A 17245-nucleotide genomic window follows, 5' to 3' on the forward strand; every position below is an offset into this window, starting at 1 on the left:
CATACAGAAGGGGGAGAGAGAGTATTCTTGTTTCTCAGTATGTGAGAAACTGTGCATTCCACTGTGCATGTTGTAAGCAGTCAATGTCTAGGAGGCTGGAAAGTGGAGGGTGTAACAGGATGTTTTCTTACATGTGTTGTAATGTAGGCTTTTATGTCTTTAGCACTGAATTGAGGAAGCTGAGCTACAAGTTTCATTCCATTAGGTTCCACCTGTGTCCAGTGAAAAGCTAGCCTTAGCAGTCAGTTTATATTTTAGTTGGATGCTCAAAGGCTTGTGAGTGGAGTAAACGCGTATCCTGACTATTTTGCTGCTTTGAACAACTGACATTTTTGTGTGCAATGCTTGCAATGTAGATAATACATGTCCTGAATTGTTTCAGAGGATGCAGCATGCAGTTTTTTTGGGTTACTGACCGTGATAAACCTGAGAGAATTCACAAGTGTCTTAGGGGCCTTACTTGACTGTACTTGGCCCTTTTCCTACCGCAGAATCATTCAGGAGTTGAATACTTAGAGTTTTGGCAGAATTCTTCCTGATTGATTAATTCTTGGAGTTCTCTTCATGATTTTACACAAGATGTATTTTAAAGTAATTTCAACAAAGGTGAATGTTAGGTATGGATGAGGCATCCAGGGACCTAAAATTATGTGTGTTTTTTAAAGCTTTGAGTTGAAAGAACGGCATGGCAAGTGGAATTGTAATTGTGTTCTGAAATTTGTTGAAACAAGAGCTGATAAATAGATACACAAGTAATTTCTTTTTCCTAGTGCTTCGAAAACTAACGGTCCATGGCTTTGTAGAACCTCATTGGAATGCAGAGGTGATGGTAAGTGACGTGTGCATTTCTAGTTCTTGATTAGAAGTCTTTTGTGTTGATTTCAGGTCTTCTTAGAGCTATGTTTGAAAATCATTGAAAGGCACACATTTTTATTATGCAAAGGAAGATCAAGCAACAGTCTCTCAAAGTTGTCCTACCCATAGTGTAGAGCTGTCAGATCCTAGATAGATTCTAAATGCTAGGACACTAATGTTTAAAAAAAGACGACACCTTTTCCAATTTACACACCACATGATGGTGACGCTTGTTGCTTACTGAAAGATGTCTTACATGTGCTCTCTTCCCTCTAGTTAAAAGCATTTTGTTTAGTGATAAATGTGATGCCATACTTGTCCTATCATATTCTTTTGATAAAATTAGTTTGATTGAGATAAAAGCCTGTGGTATGCGGCCCATGGAGAGGGTAGGGTCTGAGAAAGAAACCTGAGCACCTTCCTTAACCGCAAGTGCTGCCTGTTTTGCTGGAGGAATTGAGTACCTACAACCTATGTCCTCTGCTAGGAAGTTGAGAAGAGGGTAGAACTGGATAAGCGTATTTTAAAGGATATGTCTGTAGCTGCCTATCCTTCCTATTACTACAGTTGCTGTGCTGGTTATGTAATACTAATAAGGACTGTTTGGATCATCTATGCAGTCTGCTTGCTAGCTAATTATTAATTTCACAAGGAAATTGTTTGTTCAAAATAGTCAAAGAGTTCAGTTAAAAGTTGTGAGGTCATGTTTGAGCTGATTACACACCTGAACTGACTTCAGTCTGACATAACTTTGTTTTCATAATATAGTGCAGAATAGACTTCATCTTTAAAAGACACTCTTTTTTTTTTAGGGTTTTCTACATGCCATATTTGAACGGCTGAAACAGTTTCTGGAGTGCAGTAAGTATCTGAATATTTGTCTTCACTGTTAAACATTAGAAGCTGGGTGAAAATATACAGCCTAGTGCATCATCAGTAATCATTTAGGTGCAAGGTATTTTTGTATAAGTGGAAGCTACTTCTTTAAATGCTACTGAAACTATCAAAGAATTCAGTAAAAGTGTCTTTTTGTATCCAGAGTAAAATCACACCACAATTGTATTTGGTGTCATACTTCAACAACACTTTTTATGAGAATAGATATCTAAACTGAATAGAAAGAATCTTTTTAAAATAAGTTATGTGTATTTTGATATTTTGGTGAAGTTCCTTTTTTCAGAAGCCTGTACTTCAATAAGACGGCTGATCAGGGCTTTGAGCCTCATTTTTAGAAGAGATGGAAACTGCCACTATTTGCCACTTTTACTAAACAGTCAGGCTCCTTCTGGCTGTCCTTTCATTTTTGACAAGAAGGGTGCATAGTTTCAATAGAAGGAATTGAAGGCCTTCCTGTGCTGAAGTTTGGTGGTTATTGTAGTCCCCTAGAATATGAGGACTGTGGGGTTTCTGTGTCCTAAGACAAGAACTGAGCTGAACCTTTCCATTTCCACTTTTCTAATCAGTCAGTTGTTTTGCAAAAGCAGGTACAACTACCTTGCAGGATTAGTGTTTACATTTATTGTATCGTGTTTCTGCCTGTACTCCTTCAATATGCCCCTTTTTGGTTTTTCTTTTTTTTTATAAAAGTTTTATCTGGTTTTTTTTCTAATTCAGAATGTTTTCTAGTGTTCATAATAAGTTATTCTTTAAGGTGCAGTTTCTAGGAAAGCACATGATATTATGCAGTAATAGTTTTATTAAAAGGACATTTTTATATTTTCAATGCATACTTATTTTTTGTGTATACTGGCAATTGCTTACATTATTTAAACAGTGTTAGTCATTGAATTTTCTGTAATGATGTCACAATTGTTGTAGCCTGATTGCGTGCAGTGAATTTCAGTACAGCTGAGAGAAATGTTTTAAGATTTTTTTGTTCCCAGTAATCATTACCTTGAATTTGACTTTGAATTTATTCTGCCCTAGAACTTTTTTCTGCTGACATAATCTCTTAATTACAGTAAAAATAAGTTCTTTTCCAGTGTTAATTTTTAAAAATTTAGCTATCCAGAAAGAAAATGAAAGTCTGAAAATTTATAGTTGTTAAATGTCTGATTTACCAGGTAGAAGTATAAGAGCAGAAAGCATATGCAGAGATCGTCTAGAAAAGACCATAATTTTGTTCACGAAAGTGGTAAGTAAGATCTCCATCTCCTTCCAGTTACTGTATAGTTTGTAGTTCTGGAGGAGCAGTCCTCATCCAGACACGTGCCTTAAAGTGAATACATTTCTGACCTTTCAAAGAAATGGAAGGTACTGCAACTTAAAACTTTTTTAACAGATGTATTTTTGAAGAGAAGGGTGTCTGTTTACTGATGCTGATGTAGGTTGCAGCAGTGAAGAATACATTTTCATAGCTCAAACAAAATTAAGTGCATTCCATTAAGTAAATTATTTAGCAAGGATTTGTTTAAAGAAGAGTTCCGGAACTATTGGTAAAGCAATGGTAATAGTATTAAGGATTAAAGAAGATACAGGCTTTACATTTTATTTTTTATAGGTAGGTAGATCACTATTTCCAAGGCTTTGTTAGGTCTATGGAATTACTGGCCACACTAGTTAATTGAAAGAAAATGAACAAAAAACTATCTTGCCCTCTGAGACTTGTATCATGTAATACACTTGGACTTGTCAGCTGGTTCTGTGTAACTGTTACATGCATATTGTATTGGAAGGTAATTTTAACGTTGACACTTGGTCTGGTTTTTTTGGTTTATTTTTTTAAGTTAACCAAACCTACAGAGTTCCTATTGTTTCCACATTCTGTTCTATGTGCTCTGACACATTATTTTTGGTCCTTGTCATAGTACTTACATTGCAAATGTGCATATTTTTTCACACACCTGAAGAGAAAGTAAACTCAATTAATAGGTAATCTACCACCTCTAGAAATTCAGATGCAAGAATATAGGTTTAGGCATTTTTGCAGTACTAAAAGAGATTAAAGGAATCCACCAGTGTATTTTAGACCATTAAATGGAAAAGCTACGTTGAGGAAACAAATACTTGTACTGCAGTGTTGGTGTTGGGCGAGGGGAAGTTATATATCCCTCATACCTCTTTTACTTACACTGAGTCTAATAGGGATGAATTATCTGCTGAAATATTCACTGTTTTAAGTATGGCTGATATACTTTATTTACTACTAGCAAGCTGGTCCGTTTGAAAATGGATATTGTTCCTCATACTTAAAAAAAAAAAAAATTGAATCCAAATCAATAATTTAGCTGTTAAATAATGCTTCATTAACAATTGATACTGATGTCTTCCTAATTTCCTGTGTTCAGTTTTGTATAATTTTATATAAATTGGCACCTGTTTTTGATAACTAGTTTACTAAAGCATTTAATAAGACTTCACTAAAAGTGTTTTGATTTCTTTTTTTCTACTTTCTTTTTTATTTTAAGCTTTTGGACTTCCTGGATCAACATCCTTTCTCATTCACTGCTTTGATTCAGAGATCACTGGAGTTCTCCGTAAGCTATGTTTTCACAGAAGCTGGTGAAGGAGTTGTGTTTGAGCAGTTTATTGTACAATGCATGAATCTCATTAAGATGATTGTAAAAAATTATGCATACAAGCCATCCAAAAATATTGAAGGTACTGCTACTATTTACTAAAATAATTTTTTATGTCTTGAGAAACATTTTGCTAGCTATTCCCAACAATTTAACTCCTTTATTAATGTTTTAATAATTATTGAACTATTTATGATTCTGTCTCTATATTGACAATTGTTATTGTAATTTTTATAGTATTAATGTACATAGATAATGACGTGCCAAAGGAATTTTAAATGCAAAAGGAGCACAAATATCTTTTCTTTTTTGATTGTTTTAGTTTCCATTGAACTAATTTTAAAATGTATTGAGGTATAGAGTTTGGTTTATTTTCAACAACTAGTTTGTTGCATCTTTGCCGTGAGGTATGGGTGACAAAATGGTGTGTTTTCTGTAATTAACTGATACCAGTACAATGAAATACAGAAACACAGTGGATTGGAGATGCAGTTGAATATAAAGAAGTTCATATGTTCTGCTTGGTAGGACTATGTTTAATTTTGGAACTTCATACACTGCAGTATGTATGAATTAAAAAAATACCGCAACCTTTCACGTTAGTTTTACATGTGGCAGTGACTAGATAACAATTAGCATTCTCTTTATGAATTTGAAAAAAAGTTTCATAAACATACTGGTATGTGTCAGAATAGATTCCTTGCTTAAAAACCTGCTTACCACCTGAAAGTCAGTTAAAGTCTGCCATGAAAATACACTTTTTTTGTTTTTCCTCAGAGGATAGAAATTTTTTATTCATTGATTTCTTTTTAATTTTATTTGACTAGTCTTTGATCATTAAGCCACTTAATTGTAATCTGAAATCTTCATGTTTTATTTCAGACAGCAGTCCTGAAACTCTTGAAGCACATAAGATAAAGACAGCTTTTTTCACGTACCCAACATTAATGGAAATATGTAGGAGATTAGTCACTCACTATTTCCTGCTGACAAAGGAAGAATTGACCATGTGGGAAGAGGATCCAGAAAGCTTCAGTAAGAAACATGCTATTCAGTTGGTTGTAGTTTAATTAGATATTTGTGTATGTGCTTCATATCCACATGGTCTCTACAAATTGCCTACTGCAATATTGGCCATTTTATTTCCTGCAGTCTTACATGGACAAATATTCCCGCTAGACATTCTTTTCATAACAAGAGATTTCTCAGTAGTCTATGATATCCTCATATCCAAATGCTAAACTTTGTTTGAGCCATAGTTGAAATAATACTTTCTTCTTTCCCTTTGTGAAATAATAGCTGTAGAAGAGACTGGAGGAGATTCTTGGAAGTACAGTCTCAGAGTAAGTGTTTCAATTTGAAAGAAACCCATTAAACATTCCTGAATGCAATTCTTGATAGTCTTGTAACCCAGATGGGTAATATTTTTCAAAAAAATCCTTAAGTTTCTTTAGATTTAGTCAAGTTTAACTTCATTCTTTTATCAGTGTTCAAACTTGCTGAAATACACGGGATTCTATGCACTTCATATTTTAAGAGGGAGGAAAAAGGAGCTTGCTTCAACATTTGAATTATGTAACATCTGGTTAAAGTTAGCAGAAGCTGTCTCTTAAACTGATAACTGATGTAGCCACTTACGACTTTGTTAGTAGACAGTAGACATGATGAGTGAAGGAAGTTCCAGGTGCATCTTTATTAGTTAATTTTATTCATTAATTAATTATTATAGTAGTTAATTCAGTTCAGATCAGAAATATGCTCTTGTAGCGTATCTCCCAGTTGTAACTGCTGTGGTTTCCTTTGCAGAGAGATCTCAAGGTTTTTCTGCTGGATTACTTTTATTTTAAAACTACAATACCCAGCGTGGTGCGTCTTGTATGTTGTTGTAAAAGGGTGTTCAGTCCAAGTCACTGACCTAGAGCCAATAAGCCAATACAAAAACAACCTGTGACACACCTACAGTGTAGTCACTGGCTGCACAGCACCAGCTGTTTCATTCCACAGATTCATTGTTCTGCCACAAAACTGGTTGATACAGATGTAACCATCAAACTCTTGCTGGAGTTAAGCACAATGTATTGTAGAAAGAGTGGTATTTCTTAGAGTACTAATTTTGCTACAATATATTGTGTTTTAAATTACGACCTTCAGTGTGAGGTATTCAGCACTGAAAATTTTAGCATAAAATGTATTTTCATTGCCTTTAATAGATTCTAACCAGATCTTTTAATTTTTCAGCCATGCACAGAAGTTCTTTTTATTGATATTTTTCATGAATATAATCAAACTCTTACCCCAGTTCTTTTAGAAATGGTTCACAGTCTACAAGGTAAGAACTTTAAAAAAAAATGAAGGACATAAAAAATGTAGAATTGTTTACATTCATAACACACTCTTGTCAACTATTAAACAAGTTGACCTTGTAATACCTAATTTTGTATAGTGCGTTCTCTCTGTATTTTTGAAAGTACATATTAATATTTTAAAATTACTTCTAAACTTACCATAATGAAATGCATTGTGTATCTAGGAGGAGAAAGTCCTAAAGGCTCTTTGCTTTTCATCATAACTGTTTTAGAGGACTGACAAATGTGGCATTTCTAATTTCATGAGGTTTCAGACTTTCTTGACAGTGATCCACAAGCGTAATGAATTCTTTGGGTTGTTTTTTGTTGGGAACTTCCTGTTCAAATATTGCAAGGCAGTTCATGCTGTGTCTCTGCCAACATCCTGAGGGGAGAAAAAACTTCAAAATAAAAAGTTTGTTGTACTGTCACTTTGGAGAGTCTAGAGGACTTTCCAAATCTGAAGAATCTACTTTAAAAATGTATGGGGTTTCTGTATGAAGACTGAATTATTCATAGGTTGGGGAATGATTCATATTTTCTTTGTTTTACTTTGATTCTTTGTCCCCAAACTAAGTTTTATAATGGCCAGGAAAGATAATAAGTGGGAGTGGCTTATTTTTCCCTGTCATTTCAACTCAGGTTGTTTCCCCTAGTTGTGCCTTAGTTGACTTACAATATTTTGTATTCGAGGTTATCAGAAAGGATCATTAAATTTTATCAAAATAAAGTAAATACTCATTTTCTGAGTTTACAGAATTTCTTCATAAATTGCTTTGTGCACATAGGTTTTGGGATGGCTCGTTGTGCTGTAATATGGGGAGTAGTAAAAGATTCCTTATCATAGGGTTGACAGGTAATGTGTTTTGTTTTCCAAAAATTACATGAGTTAATACTACCATGATAAAAGGTATATCCATACTTTTTTAACTCTCCTGGGGCCCATAGCAGCTTTCTTCTGCTCTTCATGTTTTCAAATTGAGATTTACTGTTGAAGTACTAGATGATATGAAGAATCCATTAATTCTTAAAACTTTGGAAAATATTTACTTATAGGCATGCTTATATAAAAAATAAGGGAACTAGGTCTAGGACCCTCTTGGATGTAGTACTATGTGGTTGACAGTTGTCTGCAATTTACAGGTTTTGAGTCTGTTCATTTAAAATACTTGCTTCTGACTTATGTTTATGTTGCTATTAAAAATGTTCATCTCCAAAGAAGTAAGTCAAAAATAGGGTAGGAAAGCAGAGATTTGCTTTTGGTGTATTCACTGAACAAAGTATCAAAAGTGAAATGACTGAACTTGTAAATGAAATAAAAGCAGTGAAAGCAGTCTTAAATCATGTCTTACTTTCTTAAAGCATTTAAGTGCTTTAAATGCAAGTTTCTTGCATTCCTTGTTTTAGTGACACTTTTTTATTTAACTTTGGTTTGTAGGATCTACCAACATGGAAAATACCAATGCTATACTGATCAAAGATGCTGGTAAATTAAGTTTTACTTTATCTTTGAAGTAACAGAGCCACTTTTATGTATGTGTTTGACTTCTTAAAATTTGCATGAAGAATTTGCAAGATTTTTTTAAAGTTGTTTGGAAGGTGATACCTAAATCCTTATTCTCCTCTGATTGATGCTGGTCTTGACCTTTGAAAATGTATGTGTAAAAGTACACTGCTTTTTGGCTGTTTTCTGGAGCAAGCAATGTCCTCTGCTGAACTGTTCTTTCTGCTCTGCCAAGTAAATGGCTTTCAGTGCTTTCATGGAGATACTCTGTCTATTTTACAAGTGAGGAGATTTTATGTCAAAACATAATAATTGTTTCTTATGGAACCATCCTTGATGATAGAATAAGATCCTTATTGTTCTTTTGGCTTCTAGCTCTTTTAAAGAATCTAACCTTTCTTCTATAGTGTCTTTCTGCTACTATTTCCACCAGAGTTCCTTTCACCATGGTCTGATAAAACTTTGTAAAGAAAGATATGCTTTAGTTTTGTTTGCTTTATTATGTTCAGGTTACCAAAATGTGGTTTGAATATTAAATTAATCTAATTATTTAGTATTAAAAAATTAACATTTAAGCAAACAATAAGCATAACTATTGTTTTTCCCCAGTGTATAATGCGGTTGGACTGGCTGCTTATGAACTATTTGATAGTGTGGATTTTGATCAATGGTTTAAAAATCAACTATTAGCAGAACTACAGGTTTCTCATGACAGGTAAACATCTTGGTTTGTTATGCCTTCATAATTTAAATACAAACTGTTGATACAAATCTGATAAGATATAATGTCTAATAATTGCTGAGTTGAAAAATACTCAACCTTGAAACATATCCACTAAATGAGTAGAGGTATGAAATGCATACAGATAACTGATACAGTCACAGAAGTGACAGTGCTCTTGACAGTTTATGTTTAAATTACTATGTGGTGGATACTTCCAGGGTTCTGTAAAAGTACATTGTCTGTCTTCTTGCATACCTTAGAGTTGACAAAACCTTCTCAGGATAACCACCTTCTCTCATTTAAAGAAAGCTATTTAGGCCTCCAGGGACCTTAGAGTCCTCTAGGCAGCAAGTCCAACTGAAATCTGTGGAAATAGTCCCTGTAAAACTGTAGTTTTATAAAACAGCGATTTGTTCTTCTCTTTTAGTTTAAATACAAGCCTTCTGTAATTCTGTTCTGTTAATTTTGCTGCAATAAATAGGGGAAATAAGGATTTGGGTTGTGTTGTAAAGAGTGAATGATTGTGGGCTTGTTCTACATGAAGAGTTTTTTACAGTCCATCTGCTGTGGTGTTTCCTTCTCACCAAGGTCACCCTCACTTGGATGGCCTTCACACGAGTACCTCTTATTTAGCAAATATCATGGGGTACTTTGAAAGATCATTTTTGGCATCTCAGTACAGACTGAGCTGTCGCTCTTTGTAGCTATCTGGAAGACACTGTTCCTCCCTTTTCCTCAAACTCACTCTTTCCCCAGGGGAAGGACAGTGACCACTATTGTGCATGCTGATCCTTATCAGACAAGTTCAAATCAGCTAGTGACTCTAAATAAGTATGTCCTGTTTTTCTCAGCACAGTCATTAGTGCTGACCCGAATGTCCTTTGAAGACTGTTACTATGTTTTTCTTCTACATTTGCAATTCATCTTACCAGTGGCAATCTTTATGTGAAACATCAACTAATTTGTTTCCTTATACCCTTAGGAGCTACTGTAAATTGTAAATTATTTCTGTAATGGGTCACTAGTCAGCTCTTTTATTTCCAAATGCTCTATTTACATAGAGAGTTTGTGTAGAGTGGAAGATCCTGTTAAAATATTAAAATGCTTCCTTTCACTACAGTATACTTTAAAAAAAATTAATTGCTTACTTTTGGATGTATAACCTTTATGTTAGTGTCAAAGAATGATTGCCACAGTTGTTTACCTGCTGTTTCCTAATGCTTTTATTCTTTTTCTCATTAGACTATTTTTTTTACTAAGATTTCACTTACTATTTACAAGTGGCCAAGTATTCTAATGGTTAAGCTAAATGTCAGAAGAGCAGGAAAAAATGGGAGATCTTGTATAAGATTGTTCATTTGCTGTTGTGCTCCACCAGAAGCAGTCTCTAAATAAAGCTAAATAAAGCTTTGCAGCACATGATGGCCAAGGCATTTTTATGCTATTCACCCATATGGCATAAGTAAAACTTACTTTGTGTTGTGACAAGTTTTGTGTTGTTGATACAGTTGTATTACAGTCAGAAAGGGACCTGATATAACCATTTGGTTGGCATTTGCGATATCCCAGGATGAAATTCCTGTGGGGCAGAAGCTTGCAGTAGAAATTGTCTGGAATTTTGAAGCCCTGTTTGCTTAAACTGCTTTTAATCACTTCATCATTGGAGACCACCATGGCAATAAGGGAAGGCAGTGGTTTGAATGGAGTGCTGCTTTACCAGCAGCTTTGGAATACGTATGCAGTTCAGATGGAGTGGGTTGAAGGGTATGACCTACTGTCCCACAGAATGTCCCATGGTGACTCATGCTTGTTCAAGAACTAGTTGATATTTGGAAGCACAAACCTGTATGTTGTCAGCAATGAGCGTGGAGTTTGCAGTGTTCTGTTTTCTCTGAATGTTTCATTACCTATTGATAGTAAACCCATCAGCCATGACCACAGCAGTAGAAGAAATATGGAATTAATAAAAAAAATTCTAAAATATTTTTAGAAATAGTGCATTGCCAAATTTATCACTTGCCGTGATCCTTAGTTTAGTACTGATTAATGAGAAACTTTTCCTTAGTATGAAAGTAGTTTACTGAGTACATTCTTTTTGTGGTAACTCATTTGTAAAGCAACATTTCCGGCTGAGAGACAAAGTAAAATAGTTTTGATTTGAATGTCTTATGCAGTCCAGACTGCCTTATTTTGGAATATGGTCACTTTTCCCATGTGAGCTTTAGGTCCACCAGGCTTAGTGGTAGACCTGTGTTGAGTCAGTGTGTGCTCTTTCTGTGAAAGCTAATGTTCTGAGGCAAGCTTTTCCCAGAAACAGTGAATGTAGAAAAAGTAGGACCTCAAAAATGAGCACCTATGAGCAGAAGAGTTCCTAGAAACTTAAGTATTAAAAAGCAACCCCCCCCTAAACAAAAAATCTTAACCCAGACAAAACCCAAACACACACCTACCCCAAAAAATCTCAAAAACATGCTGTATTTTCTCTATCATGGAGACAGAGAGAGAAATAATGTAGAGATGCAGGCAGGACGTATGGATCGCACAATAGATACCAGCAGACCTGAAAATCTGTCAGCAGACAGTTACGTACTTAGATCATGTCATTTATAACTTTTATTTGATAGTGGTTTGAAAACTATCCAACTCCAATCTCATGAAAATCACTTAGTTTTTTAATACTCTGATGTTTACAAGATTATGTGTCAGATACAGGCCTTCTAAGAGTAGAAAAAGTTGTATCATCACAGCTTCTTGAACAATTCAAAGGATTTGTTAATAAGGCAATGTCTTGTGTAAGTCATGCTTCAGTCATGCTTTACTGCCACTCAGTAAACATCGAGCAACACTGGACGTTATTCCTTGTTCGATCAGTGTTCCAGTCTAATGAATTGCTTTATATATGCTATTTCCACAACTTTCATGTTCTCTGAAGATGTTGTTTATAGTCTCCTAGTTATGGGAATGTTTAATAAAACATACTTACTAAATGTAGAGAAATCTCAACTTCATTTTAAATGGTATCTTGATGGCTAACAAGACATTCAAATGAATCAAATGAAAAATACATTTACAATAACAATAGATTAGTTAAAATTCTATAAATATGGTTCATCTTTCTTAACTTCATATATCTGCAAGTTAAATATATAAGTCTGAGTTATTTGATCACTGGGGAAAAATAGCAGCTCTGTGAAATGTTTTTCTCAATCATTGTTCTGGTTTGTTCTTCCCATTGACTCTAAAGCTGTTTGATTTGTGTCCTTGTCATGGCAGTAGTGCAAGATTAGGTAATGTCTGTTCTTAGAATAGTTTTAGACTGATGAAGTGAACTACTCTGACAGTTGCTGTAGTGCAGTCCTTAAGTTTGCATTTTTAAATTGTATCTGACTTAAAATTTTTGAGCATAAATAGAATGTCAAGGGAATTGCTGGGAACTATAGTGAAAGTAGATACCATGATTGCAGTAATAAATTTAACATTTATTTTTATTTTTTTAAATTGGTGTGCTGTGTGCAGAATGAACTGTATCTTCAGGGAGACATTCAAGATGCAGTCATTTAGGATGAAAATTATCTTTTTCAGACTAAGCTGGCTTTTCCTGAGCCCTTCTTGCGAAGAATTTTAATGGAAAAGGTTTTTGCTCTGAAGTTGATCTTGACAAACTAAATCTGTTTTGGGCAATAATATTTGCATCATGATTCTTGGATATCTTTTTCATCAAAATATTCTATTATAACTAGTGTAATGAGTTAATGAGTGCAATTTTTTTCCTCCTACTTTTAAAGGTATAAACCAATACGCCGACGAGTAATATGGCTGATTGGACAGTGGATTTCTGTAAAATTCAAATCAGACTTGAGACCTGTTTTATATGAAGCAATTCGTAACTTGCTTCAAGACCATGACTTAGTGGTAAGTATAAATAACTAATCTTTTGGATTACACATTTGTTGTAATCACAGATGAAACAGAAATACCTTACTTTGTGTAAACTTGATTGAGAATTTCATATCATCATGCCTTAAAGTCTGTTGTGTCTTGCAAAAGATTAACCATTGGGAAGATGTGGTGATGTTTAATTGTGGAGATACTGAACAGTAATGTCAAAGACATTAAATGAGCCCTGAAGATGTTCAGTTAAGTGATGACTTTGGTGGGAAAATGAGTTCTGAGAACAACAATCCGTTTTTTGTAGGAATAAAATTATGAAATGTCTTGCAGTAGTTTATAAATGAATGGATACTTTGTGTAGTTAGAACAGAGTCATTCTGTGACTAGTCCCTTCACTATACAGCATTGATTGATTGAGCTTGCAGATGACACCAAGCTGGTTGGGAGTGCTGATCTGCTGGAGGGCAGGAAGGCTCTGCAGAGGGATCTGGACAGGCTGGATCATGGGCTGAGGCCGATGGTGTGAGGTTCAACAAGACCCAGTGCCAGGTGCTGCTTTTGGGTCACAACAAGCTCCAGGCAGTGCCACAGGCTGGGGATGCAGCTGAGGGAGCTGGGGATGTTTTGTCTTGAGTAAAGGAGGCTCAGGGGAGACCTTATCACTCTACACCTGCCTGAAAGGAGGCTGTAGCCAGGTGGGGGTCAGTCTCTTCTCCCAGACAACCAGTGACAGGACAAGGAGAATCGGCCTCAAGCTGCACCAAGGGAGGTTCAGGTTGGACATTAGGAAAAATTTCTTCACTGAAAGAGTTGTCAAGCATTGGAACAGGTGGATTCGCCTGGAAGCGTTTCAGTAGTGTGTGGATATGGCAGTTAGGAACATGGTTTAGTGATGGTGGTGCTGGTTTGATCGTTGGACTAGATGATCCTAAAGGTCTTTTGCATCTGTAACAATTCTGGGATTCTATGATTATTTAGGCATTAAAATTACTTGCTGGCAGGATATGATAAAAGGCATTGGTTGCTAAATTGCTTGAGTACAAGTCTGTGGTTTTAAGCTACAACTTCAGTTTGCCAACAGGTGAGATGAAGTTGAGATGCTGGTTTTGCTGTTGTTTATTTTGTTTTTATTTCTGAACAGGGTTAGCAGCCCACAAAAAACCCCCAAAAATAAACTTTGCTAGTTTGGTAGGTACGTATTAGTTAGTAATTGCCAGTCCAGTCATAACAATAATTTCTGTGATTCCAGACAGCTTTAACAGAGTAGGTTGTGTTTCTGTGTCAGATGTTTTTACTGAATGCTTTCTAAGGCATTTCTAAGCATCTACAGGAAGAACAGTGTAATTTGCTGAGTTTATTTGATTCTGTGCTTCTTGGTTGACAGCAAGCCATGAGATAATTCCAAGTTAAACTCCTCTATTGCAAGAGTTTTATCACAGTCTAGATAGATATCTTCTTGTTTAATTACTTCTTGTCCTTGAAGGTTTTGCCTGAGTAGCTTTTTCAATTTCTACCACTTTAGCAATGACAAATAAAATGTAAAGGGTACTAAAATAAAAGTGAATGAAAATGAACTAACTGCATATCTTAGAGGATGATAGGACACAGAGAATGATTCAATTGCGAAAACATCAGCTGATTTGGTATTGTCAGATACTGTGTGGATAATCAAAATGCTTAATGGACGTATGCATGATGCTTCTTGACTTTTGTCTTTCAGGTCCGTATTGAGACAGCTACGACACTGAAGTTAAATATCCTTATTTGCAAAGCTGTTTGATTAGTTCTTAATTCTGAGTTACTGAGAAACAATCAATTTTAAACTTGCTACCAAATTCTTCACATTATTATTTTGCTTATTTGAGTCTTGGTATCCATCTGCAATCTGTATTATTTTTCCTTAATGTTTGTTTACCTGTAGATGACTTTGAGTTCAGGACTGACCAGTTCTTACCAGTAAGAACATTTATATGTTCTGAAGAGTTGATAAATCCATAGAGAAAAGCAGGAAAAAATACTTTCCCATTTTATTTTGAGCTACATTGTCTAGTAATTTGTGTGTGTGCATGTTTATATTGTATGTTCACTCTTCATAGACCAAAATATATACTCATACTGCTACTGTTAAGGTTGCTAATGTGTAGATACAAAGTTCAGAACATTTTAATACTATGGCTGTTGCAACTTCATAGCAGTGGGTTTAGTACTCTATACTGAATGTTGCCAGATAGTAAGTTTCTTTATGATAAGAAAATATTAAAACTGTATCTAACAAACACATCTCCACACCACTGTGGCTTTCCATATGCCCGTTTCATGCAGTACTTTCCAACCTGCTGCTTCTTAAAAATATTAAGTACAAGTGTGTGGTTAAAGTAGTGCCTTAAAAAGGTGATACTTTCTGGTTCTCCTGTATTTGTGTTCTTTACTGTTGTCATTAAGTAAACAGTGAAAAGAGATAAATAGATCAAAGTTTTATTTTCATCACTCAAATTTAGTTTTTTCTTATTTTATTATGACTTCCATGTTAATTTCAACTCGCTTGAGAACAAAGAAAACAAAAATGCAGAGTGCATGTAGACTGTAAACACTGGGATTTTTTTAACATGTCTTTTTTAGTTCAATATTTAACTTTTGTCTACTGCCCCAAAAGCTGGAAGACTGTACCTTTGCTTTGACTCTAACAAAGTGCTCCTTCTGGAGAGACAGCCTGTTTTACCTGTGAAATCATGTTTACACTTATCAAAACACAAAAATTGTATACGTTCAAACTGATCGTGTTTGAACTGTTGTGTAAGAGCATATCTGAATATTTCTGCCTTGCTTAGGCAGTGATTGGCTAATGTGCTTTTTTCCAAGTGAACGAGTGACATTTTGCATGCTTTGTAAGTGTTTTTCAAAGTTTATGGATGTCGTAGAGTTTTAAGCATACGGGAAAATTACAAGTTCATGTCACCAGTTGTATTTTTGATGGTCTAATCTGCATTTCTTTATTTTTCTTTTAGTACCTAGAGTCCATGTTTACACTCCTCTTTCAGCTGCTTCAGGAAGTAACACAGTGTGACACCAAAATGCATGTTCTTCATGTTCTGTCTTGTGTGATTGAAAGAGTCAATATGCAGGTATTTAAATATATATTTCAGTTTTAGCTTTGTCATAAGAACACAGAGGAGGACTTGATATGGAAAGAAAATGTCATCAATTAAGACTGGTTATTCTTGTCAGAGATGCCTGCGCTGTTGGCATTACTTGGTTCTCTTTTCAAGTGTCATTTATCTTTCATGTAAAATGTTAACTTACTTTTCCTAAGTTACTATGTATTTTTTGTATTGAATCAGCTTTTGGAGTACAGAAGGATTTTCACATCTTGTGGCGTTTCTTGCAATTTTATTTATTTATTTGTGATTTATTTTAATTGTCTCAAATCTGAACTAATATTTTAATCTATCTTACATATTAAAAAAGATGGTTTTTGGGAAAAATGCTTTGCACTCCTAAGGAGTGTACAGTTAAATTTGTAATTTCTTGTTAGTACTGGTCTGGGTCAGAATTGCCTCTACAGCACTCTCCTTAACTGCATGATAGGTTTCAAATTCACATTATGAAAATTCAGTACTTCAGTGTTAAAGTATGTGCTTCAGCTTTTGCATAAAGAATTTGAAGATAGTTTTGCAGAATTAAACTGAATAGCTGACTGCTTTTGTCGCAGGTTTTGTTGTGGTGGGTTTGGTTTGTTTTTGGTTTTATTTTCAGTATTACTGTATTAAGGACAGAGATAATGCATGTTTTTGAGCTTATCTCGTCTTTCTACAAATAACTCTGTCTGAGAGCCAGATGAAGCTTTCATAATTGTCCCTTGCAGGAAAAGTCAGCATGACAGCAGATTTCCCTGCTGTTTAGATCATCTAGAGAAGCAGCATTAAAAACAAGTTGAGAAAGAGCCCTTGAATATGTTTAGGTTAATTCCTAATTAAATACTTTTGAAGACAAATAGATTAACCTTTTTAGTACTGAAGAGCATAATAATAAAAAATGTAGGCTAGGACAAATCTCTGGAAGTTACATAGTCTAAATCCTGCTCAAAGGATAGGTAACTTCAGAGGTTATTCAGCTTTTTTTTTTTTTTTTTTTTTTTTTTTTTTTTTTTTTTACTGGGACTGTTTCTGGTCTTAAAGTACGTTGTTGTTTAAGAATCCTGTCTAAGTGAAGAATGTGTTAATATGAAAATATCTCTGCGTATCAAGTTTTAGATATTTTTAGTGTCCTATTTACTACATAATTGATTGCCACACACAAATGTCACCGTAAGTAATATGTTCTTTTCAAAGTACTCTGTAGTCAGAAGTTACTTCAGTCACAAAGTAAAGAATATGGTGTTTTAGTAAGATTTAAGCAAACTGTATTTTTA

At 34.7% G+C, this 17245-nt stretch overlaps 1 protein-coding gene across 3 annotated transcripts in view; it reads left to right on the forward strand.

Annotated features, from left to right (window-relative positions):
- IPO11 (importin 11) overlaps positions 1-17245 on the forward strand; it is an 83195-nt gene that overhangs the window by 23264 nt on the left and 42686 nt on the right. For all 3 annotated transcript variants that reach the window (XM_069001977.1, XM_069001978.1, XM_069001976.1), the window contains 13 exons: positions 771-829; positions 1668-1716; positions 2919-2989; positions 4263-4455; positions 5256-5408; positions 5673-5716; positions 6612-6702; positions 8157-8204; positions 8832-8937; positions 12732-12858; positions 14558-14591; positions 14753-14793; positions 15843-15959. In XM_069001977.1, coding sequence (XP_068858078.1) covers positions 771-829; positions 1668-1716; positions 2919-2989; positions 4263-4455; positions 5256-5408; positions 5673-5716; positions 6612-6702; positions 8157-8204; positions 8832-8937; positions 12732-12858; positions 14558-14591; positions 14753-14793; positions 15843-15959 — 1133 coding nt within the window. The remainder of the gene's footprint in view (positions 1-770; positions 830-1667; positions 1717-2918; positions 2990-4262; positions 4456-5255; positions 5409-5672; positions 5717-6611; positions 6703-8156; positions 8205-8831; positions 8938-12731; positions 12859-14557; positions 14592-14752; positions 14794-15842; positions 15960-17245) is intronic.

This window comes from Aphelocoma coerulescens, assembly GCF_041296385.1.
Source record: "Aphelocoma coerulescens isolate FSJ_1873_10779 chromosome Z unlocalized genomic scaffold, UR_Acoe_1.0 ChrZ, whole genome shotgun sequence".
NCBI classification, from domain to species: domain Eukaryota; kingdom Metazoa; phylum Chordata; class Aves; order Passeriformes; family Corvidae; genus Aphelocoma; species Aphelocoma coerulescens.